Source organism: Chinchilla lanigera, unplaced genomic scaffold (genome assembly GCF_000276665.1).
Source record: "Chinchilla lanigera isolate Chin_1 unplaced genomic scaffold, ChiLan1.0 scaffold00024, whole genome shotgun sequence".
Taxonomy (NCBI): domain Eukaryota; kingdom Metazoa; phylum Chordata; class Mammalia; order Rodentia; family Chinchillidae; genus Chinchilla; species Chinchilla lanigera.
The window spans coordinates 22009125-22017322 of NW_004955425.1; the positions used below are offsets into that span (position 1 = coordinate 22009125).

The 8198-nt window shown below is 47.3% G+C and overlaps 1 protein-coding gene across 1 annotated transcript in view; it reads right to left on the minus strand.

The window, feature by feature from the left end:
* Bhmt (betaine--homocysteine S-methyltransferase) overlaps positions 1 to 265 on the minus strand; it is a 17171-nt gene extending 16906 nt beyond the window's left edge. The window contains exon 1 of the mRNA XM_005386012.1: positions 147 to 265. Coding sequence (XP_005386069.1) covers positions 147 to 179 — 33 coding nt within the window. The 5' untranslated portion in view covers positions 180 to 265. The remainder of the gene's footprint in view (positions 1 to 146) is intronic.
* Between the last annotated feature and the right edge of the window lie 7933 nt (positions 266 to 8198).

Sequence of the window (8198 nt, forward strand, 5' to 3'; positions counted from 1 at the left end):
AGCCCGTCGAGCCGGCTCTCGGGAACGTCTGCCGAGGCCGGTGCAGCCGCCGGAGCGCGGTCGGTCTCCGCGGAGGCCACGCGGGGTGGGTCTCCACGCGTCCTGGCCCTCCGTGCCCGCCGTCGGCGCGGGGCTCCCGGACTCACCTTGCGGGCCTGCTTGCCCCCCACGGGTGCCATCGGGGCTGCGTCGCGTCGCGGGGCGAGCGGAGCGGACCGAACCGAACCGAACCGAACCGAACCCGAGCGGCGGCTCCGCTGCGAGCGCCCGCAGCGCTTTATGCCGGGCCGGCGGGGCGGCGCTGGGAGGAGGCGCACTGCCCGTGGGGGCGGGGAGCGGCGATCAGGGTGACCGAGCGCGACGGCCCTGCTCCCTGCCCCGACGCCACAGCCCGAGGCCCGCGGCCGCGAAGGCCCAAGTACTGAGTACTGCCCAGTGCCAAGGGGCCGAGGTCATGAACGGGGCAGGGGTGCCAGGACGAACTTCACCCGCAGGGATCTCCCGCGGACACGCGCCCCGTGGGGCACGCGCAGGTGCACAGCCGCCAGGACGCGCGCAAACGGCATCTGTGCGAAATCCCAGCCTTCGCGCCACCGGAACGTGCCTCGCGGCTTCTGAGAGGACGGCAGCTTACAGTAAGCGGATCGTGGCAGCACTTACCCCGAAAGCGGAAAGTACTTCGGGGACCTCAGAGTTCAGCGTGGAAACTGTAAACGTGAGCATTGGAAGAACTGGAGGGACGTGGAGGGTAGTTGCAGTTACTTGTTGCTAGAATTAGTGCTTATTTTATCTTATTCTCCAGTCTTTACAGCCTTTCCCGAAATATTTTTATACTGGAAACATATTGACTTTGAAATAAGGGAAACATTAAAGAATACATAACATGCAGAACAATGTAAAATCTGAGACAAAGTTCAGAGCCCTTTGTACAAGTACAAACATGGAAGGAAATTATGTGGAACAGTAACTCCTTTTTCAACGTATGGAGAGAAAGAAATTACCATAGCAAATGATGGATCAATAAAAATGCAATTACTGAATTGATGTGTGCTTGAGATAAAACTGAGAAAGTAGCCAGGTGTGGTGCCACATGCCTGTGATCCCAACTCTCTGAGGCTGAGGCAGGAGGGTCACCATGATTTCAAGGCCAGTCTGGGCTACATAGCAAGACCCTGTCTCAAAAAGCCAAAACCAAACAACCAAAAAAAAAAAAAAAAAAAAAAAAAAAAAAAAAAATCCCAAACAAACAAACAAAAAAATCCGCTCAATCTCCCAAAAAAACAAAACCAAACCGAGAAAGTAAAATCCTTTTGCTTCTGAGCAGTATCCCAAGTTTAAAACGAAAAAAAAAAAAAAATAGAGAAAAAAAAGAACGAAAGGTCATATTGTAATTTACACAATCTTTTACCCCCAAACATCCCCTGGACGCTACAGGGACCCTTGATTTTCAATAATTAAGGAATTATCTGAGTAGGTGGCAGTCTCGCTAGTTAATAGTTCTGGTGTTAACCTGCAAAGTATTGGTGAATCCCACAGGCTCAGGAACCCTCCGTTGGTGGCGGGGAGGCAGCTGTGGTGACGGATGTCAGGCACTAGAGGGCGCCAGCGAGGCTCGAATGGTGGATTGTGAAAACCCAAGGTCCGGATTTCACAGGTTCCTTCAAGTTCCACATCACCTAGGAGATTTGAAACCAGTACCACGCAGTTTAAAGCACATCGTGACATCTTAGTAGGTAGCTCTTAGACCCTTCCCAGTCGCGGTTGCAGTGTAAGGCCCTTCCCGGGAAATAACCACTACTACCCGTCGACGCTGAGCGCAGGGAATTGATGCCGTCGAAGGGTATGCACGTGCACTAAAAGAGGGGTCGACTGGGGCTGTAGCTCGGTGGTAGAGCTCTTGCCTGGCAAGGCGCAGTCCCGGTTCACTCTCCAGCACTGAAAAAAGTATGTGAGTGTCGTGGTACATGCTTTTGAACATAGGAAACTTTAGCTATTAAACTCTCACCACCCCTGCCTTTTCCAGGGTGATTTATGGAGCCGAGCAGAGATTCATCATGAATTCGAGGCCAGCCTGGGTTACAGGGTGAGACCCTGTCTCAGAAAGAAATTATAGGTAGTTGTTGAAATGTTTCTTCCCTCCATTTGCTGCCCTTACCCCCCCCATTAGGGTCATTAAGATCGTCGTCGCCCCTGTGCCCGCGGTTGTGCCCAGCCAGGGTTCAGCACGCCTGCCGCGTGCCGGGTTCCGCACGCCTTCCGCGCACAGCGCTGTTCGCCGGAGCTGCCCGGTGAGGCGGGCGCCCCTCGGGCCGGCACCGCGAGGACGGCGGTCTGCGCTGTGTTCTCGGGCTTGGCCGCCGGGACCCGCGGGGCGTGGGCGAGACGAGCAGGCCGGGTCACTGTGGCCTGGCCGCGTGGGGAGCTGTCCAGGGCCGCAGACAGAGCGGGAGGTGGGGGAGGTCGGAGCCGAGACCCCGCGGAGGCCCGGCCGGCGGGGAGGGTCTGCGCCCCGCGGGCTCCGCAGCGGGGTGGCCGGCGCGCCCCTGTGCCACGCGAGCACCGCAAACATAAATAAATGAAGGGAAGTGGGGCCTGCTTCTCGCGTACCTTTTTAGCCGTTCGAGGTGCAGATGTTTAGCTTTAACCCTGTGCTGGATGTGTTACGTTTAACCCACAGAACAGGTGTGCAAGTGGGCGGTGTGGGCGTCGCCGCCTCCGCGCCCCTTGGCAGAGCCGGTAGTTTTGAAGAACTGAGTGTGAGGCCCTCTGCGCGGCGCCGCGCCCCCTCGCCGAGGCTGCGCTGTCACCTTCAGCTTCAGCTCTGCTGGAGGTCGCCAGACACCCGCCCGCCCAGTCCCCAGCGGAAGGGGTCCCTCGCCTTGTGTTTGCCGACTGTCATGACCTTCAGGTACTTTTTGTTGCTACTTCTAGGCTGCTGCTTCACACGTGCACAGAGGGTGGATTTTTCTTTGAAAACCTTTCCCCAGAAGCACAGCTTTTCTCACCGCTTCGGCACGTGTGTGCGCTGTGACGGCCACACTCAAACGTTACGCCAACACCAGCTGTGTCAGGCACGTCCCGGACCGGCCTGTCTGCGAAGGGCCTTGGTCTTTTTTGTTTTGTTTCCCTATACTGGGGATGCGGTTTCCAAACCGAGGAAACAGACCTGAGCACCTTGCCCAGGGCTTGCATTTAATAGGAAACTCACTACTAGGCTGAAGTCAGATTCTTCTGCTTACACACTCGTGCACGCACACACACCACACCAGTTTCCTCATGTCCTAGTCTGCTGCACCGTAAGAGGGTTCAGTGAGGGTTTTGAGCTGATAACCGAAAATTTAGTCTGTGCAAAGCATTTCTGGTACATTTTAGGATCTACCAGAGTACTATCAGCGACACGACCCTCTGTGGACCGAGAACAGTAGTAACTCATTTCTGAGTCACACAGTTGTCATTGTCAAGAATATAGGGAATACATTTTTCAAGTTAGTACATACGAATAATAAGAACCCTTAGTACTGAGAAAGGATGTACATTAGACACTGCTCAGTTTCAACTTTTTGAATTTGTAATCTACCCAGTTTAAAGAATTTCTGAAAGAAGTTTCTACTTCTCAAACCCAACTTTCAGGGGTGCCCTACACAGCTACTGAGATAAGTAAAATGAAAAAAATACCATAGCGTGATGACGCACACGTGATCCCAGCACTCTGGGAGGCTGAGGCAGGAGGGATTGCAAATTTGAACCCAGCCTGGACAACTCAGTAACTAAGTGAGAACTTGCCTCAAAAAAAAAAAAAAAAAGAAAGAAAGAAAAAGAAAAAGAAAAAAGAAAAAATTAAAGGACTGGGAATATAGCTCAGTGGAAAGGCCCTGGCTTCAGTCCCCAGTACCACAAAAATAAAAATAAAATCAATAAAATGTTGGGGAGGATGGAACTAGAACTCATCACTGGTACGCGTGAATGTTGATACAACAGTGCAGAAAAAAAGTTTGGCAGTGTCTGTGAAAGCTGCGCATACCTGCATCAAGCAGTTCCACTCCTGGGAGGAAATGTACACCATTGTGCTTGGCAAGATCCCTACAAGAATGTTCACAGTGGCTCATCCACGAAGGAGTGGCCTAAAGTGTGAACTACCCAAACACCCACCAATACAACGGGCAGAGACGCTGGGACATAGCTACGGCACGGTGTGCTGTCTGCAGTGAGAATGACTGATTTGTAACTATGTGCAATGAAGTGAACACTGTGCACGAATCTTGTAAACGTGGTGAACAAAAAGAAAATAGATGCAAAAGGGTCATTCTTAAGGTTACATTGAAATGATGTACAAAAAGGGCAGTGCTAAGCTTAGTCCTTTGATGTCATGGTATTGATTACCCTAGGGAAGGGAAGAGAGACAAGAAAGGAGTGGAGGTGCTTTTGGGTGCTCCTAATGTCCTCGTTTTTGGTCATGGTACTGTATAAACAAGAGTGTTCAGCTTGTGAACATTTGAAGTTGTGCACTTGAAACTTATATACTTTTTTGTGTAGTCTTTGTTGATAGTTCAGTGAAAATACAAAAAAAAAATCAGTATAAAATAGTGTCTTTGCTTTCTGTGGATTCCAGAAAAAGCTCTAAAACTAATAAAGTATTTTGCAAAGTGTGGTGGTGCATGCCTGTAATCCCAGTGCTCGGGAGGCTGGGGTGAGAGGATTGCTGTGAGTTCAAGGCAGCTTGAACTGCACTACAAGCAAGGCCCTGCCACAAAATAAACAAACAAATAAAAAATCCCAAACACACAAAAAACCCCAAACAACTAAATGAACTACAAACAAAAAACCTAAAATTAACTAGTTTAAAGTTTACCCCTCTAAGGAACTGAACCCAGTGCTCTGCACGTGCTAAGCAAGCACTCTAGCAAGCGACACAGCTGGCCCCCTGAATCTTGAACAGTTTATTCCGGGTAGGCATGAACTAGACAGACAGTGTTAACTTCAGTAGTTTCCTTGCTATAAAACTAACCTACTTGGAAAATAAGTTCAGCATGTAATGTAGTGTTCAAAATTCAAAAGGTCATTAGTTATTAATAAGGTTAACTATGCAAACATGATCTTGTTGAATAAGCAATAAAAAGGAAAAGATTAAAACACTGTTCATCGTATAAGTTTTTTGTCTTGTTTTATTTTTTATTCTTTCCAGTCAGGGTCTTGCTATGTAGCCCAGGCTGACCTTGAGCCCTCAGTGATCCTCTGGCCTCAGCTGGGATTACAGGTGTGACAGTCATAACTGGGCAGGGTGTCAGTTTTATTTTTAAATGGCTGTTAAAGGCTGTATTGCTTTCTCTGCTTGCAGTTTAGAACTTACAGCAGTTAAAAGTGAGTTTTACAATTATAAGGATTTGAGGCAGAAGATTGTTGATGTAGTCATTCATCTTTTCCTTTATCCCGCATCGTCTTCCCTGCAGTGAGCAGAAGAGACAAGACTTCCTGCCAGTCGTGGTAACGCACGCCTGTATTCCCAACACTCAGGAGACTGAGGCAGGAGGATCGTTGTGAATTCAAGACCAGCCTGGGCTACAAAGTGAGTTCAAGGCCAGCCTGAACTGCACAGGGAGACCCTGTTTCAAAAAGACAGAAAAAAAAAAAAAAAAAGACTTCCTGATGTGTGGTCTCTCCCTGGTGGCAAGAGGTGGAGTGTGGGGAGGAGGCAGGCAGTGCACAAACGAATAAGTAAACAATGCTGGTGCTAGGTGAGGTGAGGTGAGGTACTGTGGAGAAAAGTGAAATGGATGAGAGCAGCAGATCAGGCTGAGAGGACTGCAACTTTAAATAACCGGCTGCTGTGAAGACTTCATCATTCACCCTGCAGGACCTGCGGGCCACTGGGGTTTTCCCTCCATCATGTTTTTGTTAGTAACCTTTTTATCTTGGGATAGTGTAATGTTTTTAGAAAGCGCCAGACACAGCACGGGTACCTCAGCTTGTTTTCCTGTTCTTTCTTGTGGGGCACAGCTGACGTATTTTTTTTGTTTTCTTGTTGGTTGTCATAGTAGGTCTTGGGGGAGCTGCACTTGCCTATTCACCTGCCAGATCACCAGTGTGGTCCACAATTTTTTTGTGTAGTTCCCTGGGCAGAAACATTTTGTTTTTTCTCCACTGTAAATGATCTCTTATGATCTCCAGTCCCAATCCTCTAAGGAAATTTCTCCATAGTATTTTCCACTTGTCACTTCCCTTGTAAACTACCAAACTATTCATGCCACGCATGTTAGGATTGAGTAAAACACAACCATTGGCCAATGCTTTGCATTTCAAGTGACATCATAGTTGCTGCATAACTCATCAACATCTGCCCCATGTTTGGGTTTGTTTTTGAAAGTTTTCATCTCAGGCTTCCGTGTTGTCCAGGTTTCCCTATCAATATTTCCATCATGGTGCAATGTTGACATCAGCAGTACCAGTTTGCTTTTTTCACCATATATGAGGCCAATGTTATATCGTTCTTAAATTCAAAGATTGTACTACACAATTCTGTTTTGAAATTGCAACGTTTCAGTTGAAATATTTGCTTTGTTCCTGTGTACATTTCCTGCACTGGTCAACTTGGGCTCTGTTAGCAAATGTAGCATCATTTGGAAACCAATTGTCCAATGTCACATTCTGACTACTTTGGGTAAGGGGGGCAACAAGTCTGTGCACAGCCTCGTTCAGTTTATTACTATATGAATGAGGACCTGGTGGCTGAGTTCCAGGATAAATGTCTAAATTAAAAGCATAAAAAGTCTTCACATCTACAAGGTCATAAAATTTTATGCCATGTTTTGACCATTGCTTTTCCATAAGTCTTTTACATTTCTGCAATTACCATGAAACACTGTGCTAAGTACAGCAGACCTAGGAATGCTTTCAGTTCAGCTAGCGAGGTGTCCTAATAAATACATTTGTGAATATGGCTTTTGGTGCATATAGAACATTTTTCTTGCATTTCGGCCTTTGTGTATTTCACAGCAATTTCCAACTTTGATAGGCAGTGCTCACATTCTGTCCAATATGTTTCACCCCTGCCAAGGCCTTCACTGTATTTTCCGACCTAGTTCTAATATTGGATCATTCCCTTTGGTTGCATGGCCATTTTGCAACATTTCAACTAGTCAAATATTTACTCACATTGCTGTTTTCTTTGTCATCTGAATCAAGGAGGTCTACATTCCCTGTGTCTGTAACAGTTGATGCTTGCTCCATTTCACTGTCATAAGAACTTTGGCCCACATGACCAATGTCAAAATCATCATCATCATCATCATCATCATCATCATCCACCCGCACTACTCTTCTATTGTAAAAGCATGTATTTTACCATAATGGATCATCTTTATCATCCATGCATGAGTAATCTAATGATTCACTTGACCTTCTCCAAAATCTGCAAATCTGGTTTTTCATTTGTTGTACTGAATTGGGCTACTTCTACCAGAAAAATCAAAAGAAAACTTGTTTTAAAAACAAATCCTAGAATGGTGTGGGTCTACTGGACCCTCTGTGATGCTCAGGTAAGCATATGCAAAACCAGTTAGATGAAGCATAAAGGTGGGTCCAAATCCCATTTTGCCACTTTTGCATATGTGCACACTCTTTGCTGTTCATCATACCAAGTGGATAAACACATAGATTGCTTCCTGCATCCCTCAGGGAAAGGTATTGAGGTGCACAGCTGGCTACTATAATGTTAAAATGTAAATTTACAGTAGAAAAGTAAGGGATGGGTCTGCTGGACCCAGGCTTATGCCCTGAGATTAATGTTCAACAATTATGAATCAAGAGTCTTCCATCTATTTCTAGATATAAGTAAGTAATAGTCTGTGTGTGAAAAGTAGCTCTGTGACTGGCTCTCAATGAATACTTGTTGAATGACTAGAAGAAACCAGACAGCAAATGACTGACAAAGGAATGGTCACTTACCTATGGGCCTCAAGGCTCCTCTTCAACCTCTGTCATCCCATCTCTTGGCATTTCCCTTCTTTTTCTTTGTCAGATATGTAGTTGGTTTCAAGGACCACCTCTTCCCTTCACCTTGACCCTGTGCCCTGTCCCTCTGTGCTGGAGTGGGTGTGTTCTGCCAGAGGAGATGAAAAGCCTGATAGAGGGAGGTCAGCTGCACCCGTCCAGCCTCTTTCCTTCTGAAGTAAGAGGCAGTTACTTATCTTGAGTTTCTCCTT